Raw genomic sequence first — 24,411 nt, forward strand, 5'->3', positions numbered from 1 at the left:
CGTAGCTAGAACTACAGGCACGTGCTACCACACCTGGCTAATTTTTTTTATTGTAGAGATGAGATCTTGCCAAGTTGCCCAGGCGGGTCTCGAACCTGTGGGCTCAGGCAATCCACTCACCTCAGCCTCCCAAAGCGCAGGATTACAGGCTGAGCCACCAAGCCCGGCCAAATAAAGTTTTATTGGAACACTGCTATGCCCATTTATTTACTGTCATCTAAGGCTGCCTTCCCCCACTACAACCGCCCAGTTGAGTAACTGTGACTGAGACTGGATGGCCCACATAGCCAAAAATATTTACTCTCTAGCCCTGTACAGAAAGGGTTTGACAACTCCAAAGTGGAACGTTCCATATCAATAGGAGAGGTTTTCTTAAAGTGCTTGAGGACTTGAGAAGACAGGAAACAAATATTTATTTGACCCGCAGTGTGCAGAGCTGGAAGGAATATGCAGGTGTGCTCTGTTTTAAGACTCGGTGCATGAAAACCCAGACTTTCAAACAGATAAATTAAAAGGTAGTTATTTGCATAACAAATTTTCCTTTCATTTTATAAAGCGATTCGCCACAGAATTCCTTTATAGAGTGAGCCTCCATAATACATGCTAATGTGATTCCGTTTACAAGTGCCCTATTCATTATAACTTTTCAAGAATATACCTATTGTGTATGGTAGGGCTTGACTATGATCATGTTTTCCTGACAGTGTAAGGTTTCCTACTTCTGAAAAGTAATTGAGCTGACCTCGTCAATTCTCTGAGGGGGGAGAAAGCAGCCTCCTCCATTTCCTCCAGGAAAGGCTTTACCTGTCGAACAGAAAAAGCAGAAAGGCTGTGGATTCCAAGTCTCTGCTTTATGTGACGTTAGGTACCTGGTATCACTTACATTTTTCACTAAGTTCCTCTTGGTAGCTGCAACCAAAGTCCTAAAATGTATACTCTACTCACTATTCTCTTGCTTTATTTCATATACAAGATAAACTAATAAAAATTACATTTGTTGCTAATATCCTGATAAATATGCAACAAGCAATATTTATAAAAAGCAATGTTTCTTTCTCTTTGTAAAAACATTTAAAGACATTATCTTCTCTGAATTACAACATAAATCGGGCAAGTATTCAAATAAGAGCTTTCCTCGCAAAATAGGAAGTGGTATCAATTTAGAATCCATCTCCCTCTTTTGCTGGGTCCTGAGCCTGAATCTTCACATAGCTTGGTGGTGTTATGCAATTGCCCTTTTTAAGAGACATAAAATGGAAACCTTGGCTATTCATAGCCAACTTAGGAGGAGCTGAAATTGTTCAAGAAGTTTCTTGCCCGGTACCATTTTGATGGTAACTACATGTCTCTGAGCAAATCCACTTATAATCTGGCTTTCAAATGGAAGTTATTTTAAAGAGGTGTCTCATAACTTTTGTTTTCATCCTCTATGGTGGCTATATTCTAGAAGTAGGCAAGCATTCCTGGTATATAGCCTGAACATTTTTTTTTTTTGAGTTGGAGTTTCACTCTGTTGCCCAGACTGGAATGCAGTGGTCGCTCCCAGCCACCGCAGCCTCGACCTGCTGGGCTCCGGCAATCCTTCCGCCTCAACCTTCCAAGTAGCTGGAACTACAGGCGCGTGCTACCATGCCCGGCTAATTTTTTTATTTATTGTAGAGATGAGGTCTCGCTGCCCAGGCGGGTCTCGAACCTGCGGGCTCAGGCAATCCACTCACCTCAGCCTCCCAAAGGCGCGGGATTATAGGCTGAGCCACCAAGCCCGGCTAGCCTGAACATTTTACAGGGTTTTTTTTTTTTTTTTTTGGCGGTGAAAGAAGCTTACATGGAAATGCAAGGGCAGAGAAAATCATGTCCAGGGCAGTCCTGTGTGGCATCACCCCGTGGTGAAGCAGATCTGTGTCACCAGGCCACTAATGGATATTGCATGCAACTCATAGAGAGGGAAGTGAGATAGGCAGAGGGCTGGGGAGAAGCAGAACTAGCGTTGAGATCCTACCAAAGGCATCGTCAATGGGGTTGGAAGGGTGGGTGGTGGTGCTGCTGGAGGTGGCTTGGCTGTCCCTGGAGGCTACAGCTTCTCACACTATATGGCAAGTATCATTTCAACCATTTCTGATGCCTAGCACTGAAAGGGAGAGCACATTTAATCCATCTATGAGAGTCTCCAAAGACGGGGGTCTCTCTCTTCATCTCTCCCAGAGAGCTAAAGCACTGAAATTGAAATCAACTGCATGAAGACTCCATTGCATTCTTGAATTCAGGCTGTTGCACACTTTCTCCCTCTCTCTCTGTGTCTCCCCACCCCCCCACACCTCCCTTACCTCTTCTTTCTCCCTCTCTCTCTCTCTCTCTCTCTCTCTCTCTCTCTCTGAATTGTTGCTACCCAGTTTTTAACTCCATCATGGATATTCTTTTGCCTCGCAGATTAGTATGTAGTAATGGCGGGTACAGATTATAAAATAAATGGATAAATACTGCATAAACTATATTCAGTCCGTTTTCTTTTTTCCCTGGTGGTAATTTTAAAACTTTTCAAAATTAACAGTAATGGAGACAGAGGAATGGGATATAAATTTCCATGCATTTTTCTAATCAAACAGAAGACTGATCCCTGGGGGTAGCATATTTATCATTCTGTGCTATTAGGGGTGCTTCAAGGGAAGAGTTTTCAGATCTCTGTGATTTGAATGAAAAGAGACCATACTCCACCCCACCCTACCTTGAACAAACAGCAGCCTGGCAGATTTCATTTCACAAATGGAAATAGAAGCAAACAAATGTTTTCAAAGTCATTTCATGAAGAGTGGGCCTGTTTAATTGGGTTTTTTGAGCCAGGATGAATATGATAAGCTGGGGAGCTCTGTGATATGCCAGTGTCGTCCTTTGCCATACTGCCTGCCTCCTGGGGGAAGGGAAGGCAGAGAAAAGCCCCACTATTCAGAGGCAAATTTACCTCTGCTTCTGCCTTCTCACCAAAGGGATTTACAGCCAACCTGGACCAAGCGCCCAAGCCTAAGCTGAGCTACATGGAATGCTGGAGAGATCTTCCCAAAATCAAGGTCATATCTAGAGCATGCCTTGGATATTTTTTCATCTCTAATTTATGTAACTTTCTAATATGTTTAGCATTTGCCCTCCCCTTGTCTCCATCCTGCTTATTAAGGTAAATTTGCATAGAAATGGGATCTTGGTTTTTAGGACCATTCACCTGACACTTGATCCCTTGAGATGACCAGCATCCACAGTTGACACCATGAGGATGACCCACAGAAGCTGTGTCTCCCTACAAACCAGAGGCTAGGCCTTAATTAGGAGGAGGCTTGCATGTTAAAGTAATGGGGCGAAACAAATCAGCAAAGGCATTTAGCATTAACTAAGGAGGGCAGAATACTTCTTCCTGTTGAATGGGTCATCCTAGGCCACAAACATTTTGATTTGCCAGGGATAGACAGATCTTGAAGTAAGTGCACAAAAAGTGTATTTTCGTTGTTGTCATTTGGAAATAAGTTTTGACTCTTGATAAAGCTCAGAGGGTTCACTATGACATTTTCCTTTGGCTCCTGAGCTACTTTTTGCTTAATATCAACCTTTAGGTGAGTAATATTCATCTCTGCAAATTACCTGTAGAAGACCAAGCAAATGTGGAGAATCAGAGAAAGGAGACCCTTGCTATCATCCACTTGCAGTCGGCTCTAATCCTCTGATCTCCTGGTGCTGCCCCCCTCCTACTGGCAGCCGCATTTCTCATTTACCCAAATCGCCTCTCCTTGGGTAGGAATTCCCACTGAGAGGACAACTGTGGTCCCAGTTTACTTGTCACTGAAAGTCCATTAGGTTTGAGAGTACTCATTAACTAAACTAAAGGGTTTGCGACTTAGGGAAATTTTGAAAAACAACAGAACAACAGCTCTCAAGATTGTCCTGACGGTAAGCCGTCTTAGCAGAGAATCACAGGATTTGACAGTCATGGAGACTAAATATCAAATTTCTTTTTTTGTGTGTTTTTTTTTGTCTTTTTTTTGAGTTGGAGTCTCACTCTGTCACCCAGACTGGAGTGCAGTGGCTGCTCCCGGCCACCGTAGCCTCGACCCGCTGGGCTCCGGCGATCCTTCCACCTCAGCCTTCTAAGTAGCTGGAACTACAGGCACACGCAACCACGCCTGGCTGATTTTTTATTTATTGTAGAGATGAGGTCAAGTTGCCCAGGCGGGTCTCGAACCCACGGGCTCAGGCAATCCACTCACCTCGGCCTCCCAAAGTGCTGGGATTACAGGCTGAGCCACCGAGCCCGCCCAATATCAAATTTCAGTGAGAAAAGTTCACAGGTGATGAGCGAATCAGAAAAAAAACTTGTGCTACCTTTGCTGGGGAAAAATTCATTCCATAAAATTACTTTAAAATAAATACTATGTAGCTTTATCTTGTTTACACCTAATATAGTTTACATCTATTATTTAATTTAATCTCACAATTATTAGTTGAATATTATTATCTCCATTTTATGGATGAGGGAACAGACTCCAAGAGGTTTAATTACTTGCCCAAGAGGTTTAATTACTTGCCCAAGATCATATAGCTATTTACCAACAAAGCCAGGATTCGAGCCAGCTCTCTTGCCATCACTATCCCACTGTCTCCTAAAAACAACTCCACATCATACTCAGTGTAGACCATTTCTTTATGTACTAATTTATTTATTTATTTACACAGGTCTCACGTTCCAATTGAGTCTCCCAATTCTACACCAAAATGCCTTCTACTCTCAAACCATGCAGACGAAAGCTGAGTTCCCTACTGGCCAATGCTGTCTAATTCTCTTAAATGATTCCGATGTAAAAGAGGAAATGGCATCTGTCTAATTAACACTGCCTGGTTAAATATAGCTGCCAAGGAACAGTCTTGGGACAGTGTTTACAGAATAGTCTTTCCAGCCCCTCAGGCCTCAAGTTACAGCCGATAGAGCCTTCCATCCTTAGCTACTAGAAACAGAGATGCCCCTAGAAGTGGTGTCAGGCCAGGACAGGCAAAGGGAGATGAGAGGAGGGGGAAAGGCTGTGACTAGCCTTCATTTCCTTCTCCTGGCATCTGGAGATTCGGAGAATGATCCTGGAACCCAGATCCTAGAGACTGCAGCAACTCTTCCCGCAAACATAAGCCCTTGCTGTGCACCGAAGTCTTGCTCTCTGGCCTGGAGACGTTCAACCAACCACTCCATGAACTGCTGACTGCCAGGTGCAACATCAGCTCTGCTGCCCTCCTCCTGGTCGAGAGGAACAATGACCACGTTATTTCTCTTTCAGCTTCTCATCACAACATGGAAGCTGTTGCCAAGTTTGATTTCACTGCCTCAGGTGAGGATGAACTGAGCTTTCACACTGGAGACATTCTGAAGGTAGGTGGCATGGGGCCCCAGGGGAGCCATAGGGGGTTTAGGTTATGCCATTGGCCAGAGGTAATCTAACAACCACGCCATTGTCTCTTAAGAACTGCATGCAGTTCCTTTTAAAAAGAGAAGTTCACTTTGATCCAAAGGGCCCCTTTTGGGTACCCATGTGCCAGACACTAGGCAGGTGACAGACACAGAGTCGGCATAAGCCACCATCCTTAGTCTGAGATACTCGTGGTCTGGAGGGAGAAACACATTCATACATATGCCTGTTACAGATGCTTTTGGCTAAGTGCTCAGGGAGCACGGGTAAGGTAATAAATGATTCCACCTTGGAAGATGAAGTGTGTAGGAATGTGTGCAGCATGAATGTCAGGAATGCAACAAAAGTGTGTTGGCCTCTTAGTAAACCTCAGAGATGTGTGAGCCCTTGCTGAATTCAGGGAGCATCACCAGATTCAGCAGTGCTAGAACTTAGGAGGAGAGGGCGTGAGTGCAGACAGCCTGGCAAGGGTGGCCAGAGCAAATGTGGCTCAGCAAAGGCCATGCACACCTGGCCAGTCCGGAGCTTCTCAAAACGTGTCTTCAGCCTGCACTTCAGTTGTAGTGGCCACTTGCTGAGCTGAAGTGGCCTTGGACTTCTCCCACATTTCAAGTACTTAAGACTCTTAACCCTTGTTTCTTATTGCAAAAGAACACAAGCCCTTCAAGCAGTCATTCGGGAGTATGGGAACCCAAAATCCCCATGCCTGACTTCAAAGCATCCTCATGTATCCTGATCCCCTGTCCTCTGCAGCCGCAATGGGCCCTTTCAGATGCCCAGCGACACTAAGGCCATCATTGTCTTACCACCGAGATTTTGCTTGCAATACAAAGAACCCTGTCAGCGTGTGAGAGGGTGACTCTGGGAGGGCATCTGTGGAGCGTGAACCATGTAGAATTATTTCTTTTGGAATTTGAATGTGCCCAGTATGTAGCTTTCTAACTGTTCTCAATCACTGAGAGCTAGTAACATGGTGGCAAAGCAGAGGCCTTTGCCAACTCCAAATATTGGTTGGGCTGCTGACCTAGAAAAAGGTGACTTTCACTGTCTTGGAGGCTTTTGCCATGTGATAAGTCCTTCCTTCTCTGTGGGCATCATGACCATGTGATTATCACCCATCTAAAGCATCCTTGGGCCAACTCCCACCCTCATCTTCCATTGCAAACAGAACCTAATATCTTGCTTGAGTTTTCTCTATCTCCCAGAAAAGGAAAAGGGGGAAAAAAAGAACTTTCCTCAACTTTGCTTCCCAGTCCAACTCCTAATTTCTTCCATCTCTTTTGTTGCCAGTACTGGGAGGAATTCTCTACACAGGGTGAGCTCCACTTCTCACTTCCCATTCATTTCACAACCTTCTGGAATCTGCCTTTTATCTCCTGACACTCTTTTGAAGTCCACCAGTGATCTCCTTCATGTGAAATGCAACGGCCCCACTGAAATGCCTGTGGAAGTCAAAGCTGCTAACAGTCCCTCTCCTGGAAGCTCTTCCTGCTTCCTTCAGTGGCACCACCCTTTCTTGGCTCTCCTCCTTTCCTCCTGAGCACTCTTACAGGTCACTTTTGTGAGTGATCCTTTTCTCTCTCTCTCTATCCTGAAAAGGAAGTTTTGCCTTCAGCTGTCTGATTTCCTTTTCACTCTGTAGTCTCATCACTTCTCTGGCTTCAACTCTCACCTCTGTGTCAAAGACCCTCAGGTCTATGGCTCTTGCTCTCGCTCTGATCTCTCTCCTGAACTTCAGACCCACACTTCCAATTGTCTGTTGATGTTCCTTTGTGGACTCCAGCTTCTAACTCAGGATGTTCAGAATTGCTCAAACCCCTGGGCCCACCTCACCCCCACTTCCATCCAAACCACTCCCCTATTCATGGTCTAAGTATTATCTTAGGTCAGTCACCAAGCCAGAAGCCTCAGAGATCATCAGTAGCTCCTTTGCCAAATCCTGGTGCTCAGTGTGCAGGGCCAGGATCTGGCTAAGAGGTGTGCAGGAATGATTTCATCATCTCAGCAAACCTATGAAGCAGTCATAGGTTTCCTAAACTTTCCTCCACTTTACAAATGTGAAGCTGAGCCTAAGAAATCAAATCATGTGTCCAAGTTCACAGAGCTACAGTGTGCTACATCAGGATCTGGATGGAGCTCTGTCTGACTCCCAAGTGCTATACTCTGCTCTGAGTATTTTTCTTTCATGCAAATTTATTCTTCACTGGAAAGACGTGAGGCAATAAAAAGAAGCATAGACTTTGGAGTCAGATAGATCTGAGTTTGAATCCCAGCTTGCTAGCTGTGGGCCAGGTCACCTGCCCCACTCTAAGCTTTCGTGTATTCCTCAATAAGTGGAGGTAGTATCTATCTTGCAGGGTTTTGGAAAGGATTCAGGATTTAGAGATGAGGGTCATGGTCCAAAGCGGATGCTCACTAAATAGTCACCATATTATCAGTATTATCCATTCCCGCTGCCTCTGACTGCTCAGACTATTCCCACAGCACCTTGATTGACCTCATTTCCTCCTTCAATCATTCTACATACTAGTCCCAGAGGGATCTTTCTAGAGACAAATCAGATCAGATTATTTCCTTGCTCAAAAGCGTTTAGTAGTTCCCCATTACCAATTGGTTGAAATCGAAACCATCCTACCATTCAGTGTCATCATGTGCTTTCTGCATGCATGTGTGCACACACACATACAGACATCTTTGCGGACACAGTGCTCCCAGGTCACACTGCAATTTATACAATGTCCTTTCTCAGGCATTCTCTGAGTGCCCTTCTCCTTATGATCACACACATACTTGACCACCTTTGCATAGAACCCTCATCTCCCCTTCCTTGTGATCCCAGCAAAGCCAGTTACTCCCTCTTTAGCTCTTCTCCAGGGTTTCTCACACACTTCACTCATTTCCAGGCCCTATGACCTTACCTCACATGATAGTTATTTATGAGTAGGCTGTGACTCCATGTTCTTATGCACCCTCTGTTTCCAGCTCTTATTGCTGCCCTTACTCTATGGGATCCTAACTGCCTGTTATATGTTGGCTACACCACTGACCAAAGCCCTCCAAATGGGTGGGACGCTGTCTGCCTCAGTGTCTGGAGCAGCAATGCCTAGAACTCCCTGATATGAATGAATAAACTAGTGATTCCTCCACTGATGAGCTCCCTGAGAACAGAGCCATGCCAGGTTCTTCTTTTTATCTTTGCAGCATCCAACAAAAGTAACACAAGTCACAATCCAAAATAGGTGCCCAGTGCATATTTCTTGAATTGCTAAATTGCATTTCTGAATGCTCATGTAGAATTCCATCAGAAAGCTAGCTCCCTCCCTCTTTTCACATTCTGTCCATTGTAGCTGTAGTGGTAAAGAGAAAAATGGAGGGGCTTGTTGACTGAGCCTCATGGAATGTCTGTGTGATGGTGGTTGGGCCCATACCTGGGGCTCCGCACATGTGACAGCAATGTCTGCCTCTCCTTTCCCAAAAGGGGTAACACATTCAGGATCCTCCCAATTATTCTCAAAGTTAGTTCTTGCCTGCCCAGCAATTCTCTTCTGGGATGCTCTGACTTTTGTTTGGCCTTTAGTGCTAAAGACTAAACAAGAATTTTTCATTAGAAAGTACAGCAGAGCATGGTGGCGTATGCCTGTAGTCTCAGTTACTTGAGAGGCTGAGGTGGGAGGATCACTTGGGTAGCAGAATCAAACCTCATCTGTAAAAGAAAGAAAGAAAAGGGGTACCAGCCCTAGACTTACATTTGAATTTACCATTGAATTTGCCAGTAGCTTTGAAAAAGGCGTTGTGACCCAGTGCATTTCTATCTGCTCCTGCAATGCATCTGACTCGACCCCACTTCTTACTACTAAAACAGTGACCTAAAAACACTAAGAGTTAATTCTACCTAATTAACTTCTTTAGTACTTTAGATTTCTGCTATGCCTCTAAGAGCTATAATTTCATCCAATTTAAAAAATTTTCCAGCTGTACTTTTGGTCCTTCTCTTCCCACATCTAACTTATTCTCAGGCCACATAACCCAGAAAATTATTGTCTTAGGGAACATGAGAATTAAGATGCGGTAAATTTAAGTGTAAAACTTCAAGTGTTTAGGCCAAACTCCTTGCTCAGGTTGACATGATGGGTACAAGAGATAGGGAGAACCGAACAGATGAAGAGATGAGAAGAACAGGAAGTAGGGGGCCCTGGGCCCACAACGGCAGGAGGAAGCATCTCCCCCTCGCCCCTCAAATACCTTTCTTTGCAGAAAATGAGATTTTTTTTTTTTAAACCTCACTTTCTATTCACCATAAAAAGCCTATAAATTCACCTCTCTAGAAACACAGTCTCGGGCAGACCAAACACCAGGTGGTGGAGAGAAATGGCTGGCTTTGTGGGATAGATAATCTTTCAGTTTCTAGAGGAAGTAGATGAGTACGAGCCACGATTACTAAAATGACAGCAGGTTTCAGGTTAGAGAATGATGTACAAAGTGTGGTTCTTATGATGATAAGCCAATTTCCAAATGGCCTCTTTTACCTTTGTATTTGACATTTGCTGCCCTGGCCAAACACTGCATTCCCATGTGACAGGAGAAAGGAATTCCAAAGTCATAAATTTGGGAGCAACGGGTGGGGTGAAATGTTCTTGTGTTCTTTGTGTCGCTACGAGGCCCTGCTGCTGAGCTTCCTAGTTCTTTTGACCTAGATTTTCTGCTTCCTCCGTTGCCCCCCTCAGCATACACATACCCACATGTCCTTAGTGATACCCATAGTCACATTTGATGTTAGAAACTATAAAGTTTTCTGTTCTCAGCAATCTCCAACTCAAATATGGGACACACTTTTATTTCTTCAGAACAAATGATTAAATTCAAAACATACACACATAATGCTTTAAAAGGACGTATAATCCCTTCCATGTCCTTTGGAGCTGGAGTCCTCCCTCATAAGAATATCACATTTGATGGAATCATATTTTTTGAAAAGAGTCTACACTTTCTGAAGGACTTTCAGGTGCCAGGGCTTATTTGATCCTCACATCAGCTCTGTGAGGTGCTACATGGTTATTATTGCCTCCATTTTTCAAATGACTAATTGACCTGCCCAAGATCTCACAGCTAGTGACCGAGTCAAGTTAGAAACCAGGTCTTCTGGTTCGACACTCAGTGTTATCCTCTTCCTTCCCCCTTGGTAGTGATGTTCGAAATGGGTCACTGTCTCTTCTCAAGGACTTAGTTCTCTTTCAGTTCTTTTCCCATATTTTTCTCCATGAAACCAATGGGACCCATGACTTCAACTCCACCCACTTCCAGTTGACTCTGAAATCCCAAACTCAGCCTCCCTCTTGGGTCCAGATTTCACAACTGCTCCCTGAGCTCTTCTTCTTAACTGAAGAATTCAACTCAAATTCACCCGCAGGCAATCTAAAGTCCCTGAGCTTCTCCTCAGCCCTGCCCCCCATTCCTGTATTTTCTATTTTCGTAGAGGCATCACCACCTACTCAGTCTCCCAAGCCAGAAATCCAGAGACATCCCAGAATTCCCTCCTCTCTTAGCTCCCAAGAATGATCAAGAAATCCTGCTTGTGTTGCTTCCTGAATTGCTCTAAAATATGCCCTTGCCTCTTCTTAGCCTAGGCCCCATCACCTCTTGCTGAAGGGCTGCACTCATCTTCCTAGGTTCTCCCCTACTTTACTCCTTGCCACATTCACACTGATGCAGAGCTCTTTCTTAGTTTGAATTCTTACTGTTACTTCCCTTCTCAACATCCTTTCATGGCTCCCCATACACTTCAAGGTAAAAATCTAAACTCTTCTGCATGGGCCAGCCGGCCTTGTGTGTCTGGCTTCCCCTCTCTCTTCTCCTGGTGTCACAGTCTACACTCCAGCCACACTGAGGTGTTGAGTTCCCAGAATATGCCACACTTTCTCACAGCTGCAGGAGAAAGGAGCTCCTCCTTTGACTTTGCCTGAGTGACTCCTTTCATTCCTATCAATTTCTGTTTTCTCCTTTATCCTCACACTTCTATCAGTTAAGATATTTTCAGCTATAAAAGACTTCAGTGGCTCAGCCTATAATCCCAGCACTTTGAGAGGCCAAGGTAAGCGGATTGCTGAGATCATGGGTTTGAGACCAGCCGAGGCAACTTGGCGAGACCTCATCTCTACAATAAATCAAAAATTAGCTGGGCATGGTAGCGCGTGCCTGTAGTTCAGACTATTTGGAAGGCTGAGGCAGAAGGATCACCAGAGCCCAGCAGGTCATCTCTGGGGTGGCCGTGAGCATGCCATTTGCACTCCAGCCTGGGCGACAGAGTGAGACTCCAACTCAAAAAAAAAAAAAAACCAAAAAACCCAGAAACTAAAAATGGTTTCAGCAATAACAAAGATTTACAATTTCTCAAAGTCCAGAAGCAGGAAGGCTCCTGGGTGGTTAAGTCAGCAGCTCAGTGACATCATCAAGGTTCTTTCCATCTTTTGCTCTGCTGTCTTCATTTAGAATTATTGTTCAAGTCTATGTCACAAACTTTAGAAACACTCTCAGTAGGGGTGGCAAACATTAATGGTGAATCTCATTTTCTGAAATAACCAGAAGCCACACAGAGTCAAGTCTGGTGAGAAATATGAGTAATCAACGGAGGTGATAACATTTCGGGTCACAGTCAAGGTAAGACCATATAGTAAGGAGACAGGACTTTGACTTGTGATCTGACTCTAAAAGCAAGTTTAGAAAAGAGATCCTGAGTATCTTTAGCTCTATCTAAACTATTTGTGAAACACACAGAGTGTGAATACAAAGAGTTACTGTTTTCAACACTGGCCACACTTGGATGTTTAAATTTTAATCTACTTTTTTAAAAAATAAAATCAAATTAAATTTTAAGAAGTTTCCTGGCTACCTGACAGAGAAAAAAAACCCCAAAACTATGGAGTAGCCATTCATGCCTTCCCACCATCTGCTCTGTGAGAAACTTAAGGTGCTAAGATCTGGGACAAATGAATTTCTAAAATAGAAGGAGAAAAAGATTCAGGGAAGTCCCTGAGTGCCAAGTCAGAGGGGCCAAGCCATGGTGGGGTGACATGAGTGGCACAAATGGACAGAAATAACTTGGGATCGAGAGAAGCCAAACTCCAAAGATAAATCCACTGCTCCCCTACTGGACTCAGGGTAAACCCTGCAGCAGCAGTTTCATTCCCTGAGCTTATTTTCCTCTGAGTCCACAAGGGCTTTCTTTGCCCTGAAGCCCCTTTCCCCTGTTTTTTGGTATCCAACTTGCAGTGTCTTTGTCCTTCCTTCTCTTCCTTGTAGATTTTAAGTAACCAAGAGGAGTGGTTGAAGGCAGAGCTTGGGAGCCAAGAAGGATATGTACCCAAGAATTTCATAGACGTCCAGTTTCCTGAGTAAGTATTGGCAGCCTGCTGAGATGGGCTTGCACATACATATTCCTCTTATTTTTCCAATGGTCACCAAAATTATCCATGCATGCTCAAGACACTGTCAAAAATGGCTGCCTCTGGAGATCTCTCCCTGAACCCTCAGAACCACGAAGTTGAAGGCCAGGGCAGGAGGGAGATTGTGCATTATATTTCATTCCCTTTTGAATTTTACACCATGTGTATATATTGCCTATTTTAAGTTTTTATAACATAAGATGTTTTTGTTGGGTTTTTTTGAGTTGGAGTCTCACTCTGTCGCCCAGACTGGAGTGCAGTGGCCACTCCCAGCCACCGCAGTCTCGACCTGCTGGGCTCCAGCGATCCTTCCACCTCAGCCTTCCAAGTAGCCGGAATTACAGGCATGCACTACCACGCCCAGCTGATTTTTTTTTTGTTTTGGTTTATTGTAGAGATGAGGTCTCGCTGCCCAGGCGGGTCTTGAACCTGTGGGCTCAGGCAATCCACTCACCTCAGCCTCCCAAAGGCGCGGGATTACAGGCTGAGCCACTGAGCCCGGCTTAACATAAGATGTTTTAAAAATTTTTTTAGAGGCAGGTCTCACTCTGTCGCCCAGACTAGAGTGCAGTGGCATGATTATAGCTCACTGCAGCCTGAAAGTCCTGGCTCAGGCGATTCTCCTGCCTCAGTCTCCTGAGTAACTAGAACTGCAGGTGTGTACCACCATGCCCGGCTAATTTTTTTTTTCTTCTAGAGAAGGGTGTCTCTCTATGTTGCCCAGGCTGATCTCAAACTCTTGGCCTCAAGCGATTCTCCTGCCTCAGCCTTCCAAAGCACTGGGATAAAATAAGTTTATAAATGCAAGTCATCTATAATGATTGCAATCACAAGGTTTCCAAGAATTTCAAACGGGGGCACTGTTGGCCAACCCACTTCAAGGAACTTCAGCATGACTTCCCAGCCCTACCTTCCTTCCCAACCAAGCTCTGGGCCCTTAATCAGTGGGTGTGTGGACACTCCCTGCCTTCCTTAAAGCATGCTTACCCTAGTGAGAGAAGTCAGTGGAGGAAAGGGAAAATTTCCTTTATAAAGAGGAAATGAAATTTGAGATTGGGTTTTGTGTGTCTCAAGAATTGACCACAAGAGCTAGATAGAAATCTAATCTTGTCTCAGGACCACAGTCTAACCTGAAGAGCAAAAGTTGGTTAGAAAACTAAAGTGGCTGGGCACAGTGGTTCATACTTGTAATCCCAGTACTTTGGGAGGCAGAGAGGAGAGGATTGCCTGAGCCCAAGGGTTCGAGACCAGCCTGGGCAGCTTGGCAAGACCTTGTCTCTACAACAAATAATTTTTTTTTTTTTTTGAGTTGGAGTCTCACTCTGTCACCCAGACTGGAGTGCAGTGGCCGCTCCCGGTTACCACAGCCTCAACCTGCTGGGCTCCGGCAATCCTTCCGCCTCAGCCTTCTGAGTAGCCGGAATTACAGGCATACGCTACCACACCTGGCTGATTTTTTGATTTATTGTAGAGATGAGGTCTCGCTGCCCAGGTGGGTCTTGAACCAGCAGGCTCAGGCAATCCATTCACCTCAGCCTCCCAAAGGCGCAGGATTACAGGCTGAGCCACCGAGCCCGGCATAACAAAATTTTTTTTAAAAATTTGCCAGGTGTGGTAGCGTATGCCTGTAGTTCCAGCTCCTTGGAAGACTGAGGCAAAAGGATTGCCTGAGCCCAGCAGGTCGAGGCTGCAGTGGCTGTAAGCATGCCACTGCACTCCAGCCTGCATGACAAAGTAAAACTCCAATTCAAAAAAAAGAAAGAAAGAAAGAAAGAAAACTAAAGTGACTCTAATGAGGTGCAACAGCTTATGTTGAACCAGTAGTGACCACGGACCAGGAAAATGACAACTGACTTTCACCGGGCTCTTGATGTTGCCTGGTAATCAGCTAAGTCACCACTGCATACCTTCCCTGCTCCTCAAACCTGCAATCTCTCCCCCACCTTCCTCTCAGCCCATGGCCTTGCTTCCAGATCCCACTGGAACAATGAAAGTCTCCAGAAGAGAAGCTCCCTGTATTCCCACCCCTACTCCCACCCCCACCACATCCATCTGCCTCCTGCAACTGGGCTCAGACATTCTGCCTTTCCTGCAGCTGTTTGGGAGGAACTGTCACTACTTCTAGCAGAAATTCTCCCTCTCTCTCCCACATCAACCTTCTTTCCCTCTCTGCTGCATTATTCCCATTAGCAAACACATGCAGTGATTTCTCCCAGCTTACCAAAAAAACAAACAAACAAAACAAACTCTTGATCCCAAGTCCCCTTTTAGCTACCTCTCTGTTTCTCCGAAAGAAATGTTTGTATTGGCTATTTCCAACTCCTCATCTCCCAACCTTTCCTTTCAAGGTCCTAGTGGACTCCAGGTCCCAGGGGTCAATTCTCAACCTTCATCTCAGCTGATGTGACCTGGGAGACTTCCTCCCTCACACTGAGATGCTTTTTCCAGTTGGCTCCTCCTGCCTCCCTGGCGGCTTCTCCTCAGTGTCCTTTGCTTCCTCCTCATCGCCCCATTCTCCTTCAGAGTAGAATATCCCCTTCTCAGCAAGGTCTTTCTCGTCTCCCCAATCCCTGTCCCTCTTCTCTGTTCTTATTTCCTCCATAGCACTTGACACCGTCTGACCCACTACATATTTTAATTATTTTGTGTGTGTGTGTGGGGGGGGGTGTTTTGAGTTGGAATCTCACTCCATCTCCCAGGCTGGAGTGCAGTCGCACACTCACGGCCACCGTAGCCTCAACCTGCTGGGCTTAGGTGATCCTTCCTCCTCAGCCTTCCAAGGAGCTGGAATTACAGGCACACACCACCACGCCTGGCTGGTTTTTGTGATTTATTGTAGAGACAAGGTCTCGCCAAGTTGCCCAGGTTAGTCTAGAACCATGGGCTCAGGTAATCCACTTGCCTCGGCTTCCCAAAATGCTGGGATTAGAGGCTGAGTCACCGAGTCCAGCCTTATTTTGTGTTTATTGTGCCCCCCCGACACACACACACTAGAATGTAAGTTCTCTGAAAGCAGGAGTGTTTGTCTGTTCTGTTTACTTCTGCATTCCCAGTGTGCAGAAGAGGGCACAGCACAACAGCAGACATTCGATGAAGCTGTTAAATTAATGAATAGCTTTGGAATGATATATAATTTTTTTTTTTTTTGAGTTGGAGTCTCACTCTGTCACCCAGACCGGAGTTCAGTGGCCGCTCCCAGCCACCGCAGCCTTGACCTGCTGGGCTCCGGCGATCCTACCGCCTCAGCCTTCCGAGTAGCCGAAACTACAGGCGCACACTACCATGCCCGGCTGATATTTTGATTTATTGTAGAGATGAGGTCTCGCCAAGTTGCCCAGGCAGGTCTTGACCTCAGGCAATCCACTCACCTCAACCTCCCAAGGTGCGGGATTACAGGCCGAGCCACCAAGCCCGGCGATATGTAATATTGAAACTCTGGCCACTTGTGTCTAATAGTGTGTGGAAATTTTTTCAAATCTTCAGAGAAGCCACTTATGCAATTCTAGTCAGAAGACAAATGTGCATTTCCTGAATCCCCCAACTGCCTGTTGCCTCTTCTAAAAGATTTCCACTGCAGCACTGCTGTGGGGCGCATCCCATTCCTTCCCCTGTCCCCTTACATTTTCTGCACATAGCAGTGGTGCGGTAGTCACTTGCTTCACCCTGTAGGGGTGTGTGGCAAATATTCTGGCAGGGTCTCCAGGTCATCAGAAACCTACTTTCAGCCTCCTCAGAGCACAGTCAACCCTCCCCTGAGCTCCCAGGTTGGGAATAAGTACATCCTTCCTGCTACCCCTGTCTCAGAGTGCAGTTTCCCAAATTCTAGAAAACACAGAGAATCACTCACAAAGGAATCCAAAGCCAAGTCCTGTCAGCACTTATCTTAAAGGGACATGTGTACTAGCCTTCCGGTGGTAGCAATTAGAGCAGCCACTTTGAAGCAATGTGACACAGTCCCACCTTTGGCTGCTGAATGATTGCAAACACTCATTTTGCTTGTCTATGGTTGAGAGAGGTTTCTGGCTTTCTGCCCTGAGGCTGTAGCCATTGTTTGCCTTGCCCTGTGTATGCATTTGACCTATTTCATGCATGCCACACCATGTGCAGCAATATTTCCAAGGGCTGCCACCCTGACTGTCCTCCTGGAGGAGCAGTTTCTCCTCTGTTTCTTCTTTTCTATAGTCAAGATCATTTTCACACCGGGATTTTTTGGGAGAGGGCCCAGGGGCTAGTGGTGTAGACGCTGCTCTCTGGCCGCTGCCAGGCTCACTTATCTCCAAGTGTGTATGCACAGCTCCCCAGGTGCCTTGCAGGCTCTGCTGGGCACACAGAGCAAAGTCCCCTCATGCTCTACGCCAGCCCACGTAGCAAGACCTCCTGGGTTGTAACTCTCCTTGAATGCCTCAGAGAGGAGTCTCCAGGCCTCTTAGTCTCAGCCCAGGAGTGAGCACCCCTGGCCCTGCCCAAGGCCTGAAGCAGTCCCTCCCTTCTCCAGGACATGTCTGTCCCTGCAGCTCTTTTCTATCCCTCCCAAGGCAGCTGCTTCCCGCAGTGAGTCACTCCCACACGGCCCCATTTTGGTGCAGTGGCACATTTCCATGATTCAAGTTTCCCAAGCTAGAGAGAGACTTCTCCTGGAGGGAAGGAACAAAGAGGGTGAATCAAGGGGAACAAACACTCACTCGCCTTTCCTGAAAACTGCTGAGAGCATTGGTCTGGTTTCAAATAGCGTCGGCCCTCTTGGGTGTCTCTCTGCTCTCTACTGCGCAGAGTCCCCAGCCTGTCCCCCTCTGGGTCACCTCTTCTCCATGTCTTCCTCCTATCATTCATGTGTCTTACCTGGATCCTCTCATTTTATCCCACTCAATAGATGGTTCCATGAAGGCCTCTCGAGACACCAGGCAGAGAACTTACTCATGGGCAAAGAGGTTGGTTTCTTCATCATCCGGGCCAGCCAGAGCTCCCCAGGGGACTTCTCCATCTCTGTCAGGTACTGGCCACTCTCAATACCGCCCTGACCCTTCTCAGCCTGTAAATCCCAGCCTGTTGAAGCCATGAAGTGACCTCTTAAACTTGATCTAGTGATCAAAAGTATGATAGCCAAGGAGACCAAGCATGAAGGGTATCTTAACAACTGTGCTGCTATCCACTTCTTTCTAACACGCACACATAACCACTTAGCACATTGGTTTGTGTTCAAAATTATTTATACATTCAGCTGCCTTCCCCCAGCCCAGGTGCTTCTGGAAGGGTAAGATTGTTCTCTACTTCATCTTTATGCCTTTAATAGTGCCTGGCACAAAATAGACACTCAATGAGTATTTGTGGAAGGAAGGAGGGGGGAGGGAGGAGGAAAAGAGAATTCCTACTTGTCCACATCCATCTGGGGGTTGAAACTTTTCTTTTACTACTAATGTGTGTCTGAAGAAAGGTTGGAGAAATATAAAAATCCCAAGTCACTGCTGTAGGATATATTGGGGCAGAAAAGGTGGAATACCTTTCCTCACCCATCAGGAACAGCCAACACTCCTACAATGAAAGACAGGTTAACAAGATAAAAGCATATTACATTTATTTAGTTTTCTGTGACACAAGAGCCCTCAGAAAAGAATACCCAGACTTGCAAGAAAAACTCAAATTTTTACGCTGAGGTTCAATGAAGAGTGGACAGCCATGTAGAAATGTGGTTGGACAAAAAGGATATAATCTAATGGTAATAGACAGGTGGAAAACCCAGCAAGACTTGTCCAGATTCTTCTAGGACAGATTCTGCTCTCTGTGTGGCACTCCTTCTCTCAGGTATGGAGCAGGGCCTTTCTGGAACAAGGGTCTTATAACCTACTATCGGACAAGTTAGATCCGAGAATTTCTTTATAGCCAGCCCCTACATAGAAAGGCAAGAGAAAGTTACAGTAATATTTCTAGGTTTTATGGTTTGCTTTGGGGGAGAGGGTTTCTAGTTTCTATGACCTACCTGAGGGAAGAGGAATTCGGGTTTCTAAGACTCACTTTGGGAGAGAAAGAAGAGAGAGAGATGGGAGGGCAGAAGGTCAGAGGGAGACTTTGCTTCTGAGACTGCTTCTGAAGCTTCCAGTCTCCTTTGGTTCAAAGCACTCAGCATGCCAAAGGGTATCATTTTCCGAGCCCTGACAGATACATATATAGTTGTAGGCAGCTGAACAAAAAGAAAGGCTACCTCAACACAGTACAATACAGCAAACCCAAGAACAACAGAACAGACCCAAGGAGTGCCAAGGGTGGGGGGACCATAACAGCGAAATGTCACTCGTGTGCAGCACCCAGGAGGAAGCGACTCAGTCCAGGCATAGATATTTACTAGCCCCAAACTCAGAAGTCCCAAGTCTGAACACACTGCATGTGGTCAGCGTGTTGGGGATTACAAGTCAAGTATCAAACTTGGTGACCACATGTGAAAGTTCAAGACATAATGCTGATAGATTAGGAGAAGGCATGACAACCTGTATAGGAAAACCATGTTGTCAAGTTACTTGACAGGAAATACTGGATTATTTCATGTATTTTGAAAGGCATCAAGTTCTATTAGTTTTAAGTACAGAAGTCCAATATTGGGTAACAAATTGTGTCTACTTTGCTGTTTAGAAAGAGTAGATACTTTAAAGTAGGAGTCCCCAACCCCCGGGGCCACAGACCTGGTACCGGTCCTCGCAGCAGGAGATGAGCAGTGGGCAAACAGAGGTCTGCTTTCTGTCAGATCAACAGTGGTGTTAGATTCTCATAGGAACACAAACCCTATTGTGCACTACGCATGCAAGGCGTCTAGATTGTGAGCTCCCTATGAGAATCTAATGCCTGATGATCTGAGGTGGAGCTGAGACGGTGATGCTAGCACCAAGGAGCAGCTGCAAATACAAATTAGTATTAGCAATGAGGTTTAACTGCACAGCCAACCCCTCCTCCAACCCCCAGTTTGTGGAAAAATTGTCTTCCACAAAACTGGTCCCTGATACCAAAATGGTCGGGTACCACTGCTTTAAAGAATAGATGGAAAGGACTTAGAAATAATGAGTCAACCATTTGTATGCACATGTGCCTCTAAGGTGCTTGAAATAGCTTGGTCTTTTTAGTATTACCCTTGCAATCTTACTTAAACTCTTAATTTTCCTTAACCCAAACTTTCTTTTTTCACAGTTTAAGCAATGGTAAACTTTAGCTCAGACCAATATGGATATATCACAAATTCTGAACTTGTCTTAATTAATGAAATTTTGCTCCATTAATATAGCTTACAGGTTAAATCTATTTGTTAAGCCCTTCCCCCAGCCCTATCATAAACTGCACCAAGTAATTTGTTAGATTGAAGGGCATCTCTTAGTGCCTTTGGTTTGTATGAAAATAACTCTAGCTTTTTCAGCTAGAAATTATGCTTTATATTTCCTTTATTAACATGAATTATATAAAACAGTCAGCCTTGACTTCTGCCAAAGTCTTCCTTCCCCTGATGTTGAGGCAATGCAGCTTCTTGTTAGGGTGACAATAACCATAATCACTATCACATTTTCTGCAGAAATGTAGTATAATATATTCCAAAACAGAATCATTTTTATTTGTTTTGACATTGGGGCACAGATAATTAAGAGCTTATTGTAGATTTATCACTTTGCCTTTGTTAATGGGCTGAAACACTAGATTTTGGAGTTTAGAGCCTAGAGTTACAATTTCTTTCTTTGTCGCTCTGAGGACTTGAGTCAATGGTCAGGCCATTCTCTCTCCATAGACCCAGATGACCAGCTGCAACCCTCACATCCATCCTTGCAACTTATAGAGTAAAAGGCGTAATATTTCACACTGAGTTCTTTGACGACGCGGTCATGGATGAATAATGACAATATTGCAAGAATATTTCCTTCTCCTCACCCAGATGTGAGGAGTAATGACTACAAGTTGAGCTATGCAGTCTTAGAGTGAAGAAAGTGTCTGTTCGTGGCCAAAACTAAGGGGAAAGACATGCAGTGATTCAGTGTTTGGGTCACTACCTCCAAATCAGCCAAGCAAGAAGTTACTGTACAACCTTTGGCTTCACTTGGCCAGGCACAAAGCTCAGCACTTAAGAAGAGATTGAGGGTTAGAATCTGTGTACCCTTCTAAACACAGATCCCTTAGTCCATTGCTAAGAAGCCTCTACTTACCTTTACTCTCCAAGAACCCTTCTTTTTTTCATTTTTATTTATTTATTATTTTTTATTTTTTGAGTTGGAGTCTCACTCTGCTGTCCAGGCTAGAGTGCAGTGGCGCATTGGCATGACCACAGCTCACTGTAGCCTCGACTTCCTGCACTCAGGCAATCCTTCTGCCTCAGCCTCCCAAGTAGCTGGGACTACAGGTATGCACCACCACACCTGGCTAATTTTTTTATTCTTTTTGTTGAGACAAAGTCTTGCTATGTTGCCCAGGATGGTCTCAAACCCCTGGACTCAAGTGATCCTCCCACCTTGGCCTCCCAAAGTGCTGGGATTACAGGCATGAGCCACTGTACCTGACTTCCAAAAGCCTTTAAATTCTCAATATTTCTTCTGAATCAGTCAATGGGTATAATTTGTGCCAGTTTATTTATATATATAAATGTATATCCATTTGAAAAATAAATGTTTATGTCCAAAAGAGAATGACTTTGCAATGGAATAAGACTGGATCTAATAGTAAAGACCTGGCACCCTTCCCAGATGGATAAAATCTATTTCCTCCAGCCCTGGTATGAATATGCCATGCCCCATCACTTGTGAGTCCAGATTGGTATCAAAAGGTGCTGATCCAAAAGAAGTTAGTGTGTTTTTTGTTTGTTTGTTTTGTTTGTTTGCTCCCGGCCACCACAGCCTCGACTTGCTGGGCTCCGGCAATTCTTCCACCTCAGCCTTCCAAGTAGCTGGAACTACAGGCGTGCGCTACCACATCCCACTAATTTTTGATTTATTGTAGAGATGAGGTCTCACCAAGTTGCCCAGGCGGGTCTCGAACCCGCGAGCTCAGGCAATCCACTCACCTCAGCCTCCCGAAGGCACGGGATTACAGGCTGAGCCATGGAGCTGAGCCGGCGAGTTAGTGTGTTTATGCAGCGTCATAGGCCAGGCTTACCAGACTGGAATCAGAGACTCAAGGTTTCTGCCTCAGCCCTGCCACTCACTCACAGTGACCTTGACCAAGCTCCTGTGCCTCTCTGAGCCTCAGTGTCCTCTTCAGTGAAATGGAGAAGTAAAGCTAAAGAATTTCTGAGATCCTTTCCAATTAAAATGTACAACTCTATATGATGCTTTTTTCCCCCTAAAAGTTCAAACAAAATCTTTTTAACCTTATTTTTGCAAAATATCAACCAAGATCAAGAGATCCTTATTATGCAGCAAACAAATGTGACATATTCCTTAGGGAAGAGAATAGCTTCCTACCTGCCAGTGCTATTTTATGGGCTTAGAGGAGATGGTTCAAAGTATTTCTGATAACAGGTAGATAACAGGGATTTGAAAAAACTCTCCATTGCCAAGTCCTTAGCACAGTACAAGACTTGGGTGTTGCCATGTTTCAAATAAACATCGTGAAAAGGTCTTTGATCTCTTAGTTGTTAAAGCACTTGGAATATTTTTTTCTTGTAATAGGTTGTTCTAGTGTCCAAGGCAGATTCCAGCTCATCTAATTACCTTCTGCTGAGGTAAAAATCCTCTCTAGTATAGCCTGTCCTAAGTGGTCCGTCCCACAGACCTCTTGCTGAAGCCTGACTGGGCCAGTCCACCTCCTAGTGATGAGTGGGTCATCCATATCTACATCTCCTGCCCAAGCAGAACTCCATCATCCTCAAATGCAAGCAGCCTGGAGGCAGGGACATTGTTACTATGTAACATACAATTTGGATTGCCTTGATCTCCAGGCATGAGGATGACGTTCAGCACTTCAAGGTCATGCGAGACAACAAGGGTCATTACTTCCTGTGGACTGAGAAGTTTCCATCCCTAAATAAGCTGGTGGACTACTACAGGACGACTTCCATCTCCAAACAGAAGCAGATCTTCCTTAGGGACAGAACCCGAGAAGATCAGGTATGATCCAGGTCCTGACCGACCCCAATCTAGAGATTTTAGGCAGTCCAAGTTCCCACATGAACCAGCAAGAAAATGCATTTGATGGAGAGATCCTCTGAGCATTGTGAAAAGCAGAATAACACTTAATTCAGATCTCAGTTTAAAATCCTAGCTTAGCACTTTCTAGTTTTGTAACTTTGGATAGTTTTCCGATCCTCAGTTTCCTCACCCATAAAATGGGGATAATGTTTATCTCTACTTCACAGGGTGGTTGTGCAGGTTAGAAAAGATAATGTTTCACCATCCCTTACACCATTCCTAATCACACTGCAAACTGTCAACACACATTAGCTCTTCTCGAGGATTCTCTTGTTTTCTTATTCATAGATATTGCTGCACAGTTTTCAGCCGAGCTCAGAAGTTGCCCAAAAATGAAGGAGCCAGGGGACTGCAGACAGGGATATTAGGGAGCAACCTAGAGCTCAGGACAAAAGCAGCAGGTGACAGTTTTATGACGGATTAGGGTGGGGGTGGGGAGACGTGGGAGGAGAAAATTGTCCCTGGAGTTCTTGCTCTGGGAATTGTTTGAAATGTAGAGTATTATTTTAATAGAAAATGTATCAGACCAACCTGGCCTCGAACCCTGATTTAATCACATAACTACCTGTATTGCCTAGCCAGGATAAGAAACCTTTTGAGTATCAGTTTTCTCATCTGTAGAATGGAGAGAACCATAATTCCTCCTTCACTGGGCCATTGTGAGGATTAAATGAGGTAATATAGCTAAGCACTGCCACAGAGTCTAGTCCGCAGTGGGCACTAAAGAAATGTTAACTTGCCTTCCATAAGTAAATTCATACAAACGCATCAATTTATAAACTATTTTTCAAAGGAAATAGCAGGTTATAAGAGACGCATATTATAGAAACAAGCATTCACAAGAACCATTGAAATCCCGGGAATAGGTTATTTAAAAAGGCATTGAGACTGTGAAGGCAACCTGTGCTTTGAGGCAATAAAGAAAACCCTCCCTTTCAGTCCACAGGTGTTTTTAAGCCTGAGACACTGCTGTCAAAGGAGAAAATGGTGTTCCCACCAAGTGCACACAAAAGTTCAGAAATAAAACAAAGGTTAACCAAGACTTTGTGAATTATTTTAACCAGGAAGCGGACAGAGGTATTAACTTACTAGGATGTGTATTCAGAGATTAGAAAGGCAAAATACAATTACATTAAACTGGATTAAATGAGTTACCCAGGCTGGAGTGCAGTGGCACACTCACGGCCACCTTAGTGTCAACCTGCTGGACCCAGGTGATCCTTCTGCCTCAGTCTTCCAAATAGCTGGAACTATAGGTGTGCGCTACCACACCCAGCTAATTTTTTACTTATTGTAGAGAGAAGGTCTTGCCAAGTTCCCGGGGCTGGTCTCAAACTGCAGGCTCAGGCAATCCACTTGCCTTGGCCTCCCAAAGTGCTGGGATTACAGGCTGAG

General features: G+C 45.0%; 1 protein-coding gene across 4 annotated transcripts in view; it reads left to right on the forward strand.

Moving 5' to 3' along the window:
* The window catches only part of GRAP2 (GRB2-related adaptor protein 2), a 73,449-nt gene that overhangs the window by 44,893 nt on the left and 4,145 nt on the right, over positions 1-24,411 (forward strand). For 2 of the 4 annotated variants that reach the window (XM_008074108.1, XM_008074107.1), the window contains exons 2-5: positions 5,304-5,395; positions 12,729-12,820; positions 17,742-17,861; positions 22,767-22,935. In XM_008074108.1, coding sequence (XP_008072299.1) covers positions 5,318-5,395; positions 12,729-12,820; positions 17,742-17,861; positions 22,767-22,935 — 459 coding nt within the window. In that variant the 5' untranslated portion in view covers positions 5,304-5,317. Of the gene's footprint in view, positions 1-4,770; positions 5,396-12,728; positions 12,821-17,741; positions 17,862-22,766; positions 22,936-24,411 lie in introns of those variants that run through there. The other 2 variants (XM_021707009.1, XM_008074109.1) reach the window with 2 other exon arrangements.

The sequence above is a fragment of the Carlito syrichta genome, unplaced genomic scaffold (assembly GCF_000164805.1).
Source record: "Carlito syrichta isolate Samal-C Ts95f unplaced genomic scaffold, Tarsius_syrichta-2.0.1 Scaffold316302, whole genome shotgun sequence".
NCBI lineage: Eukaryota > Metazoa > Chordata > Mammalia > Primates > Tarsiidae > Carlito > Carlito syrichta.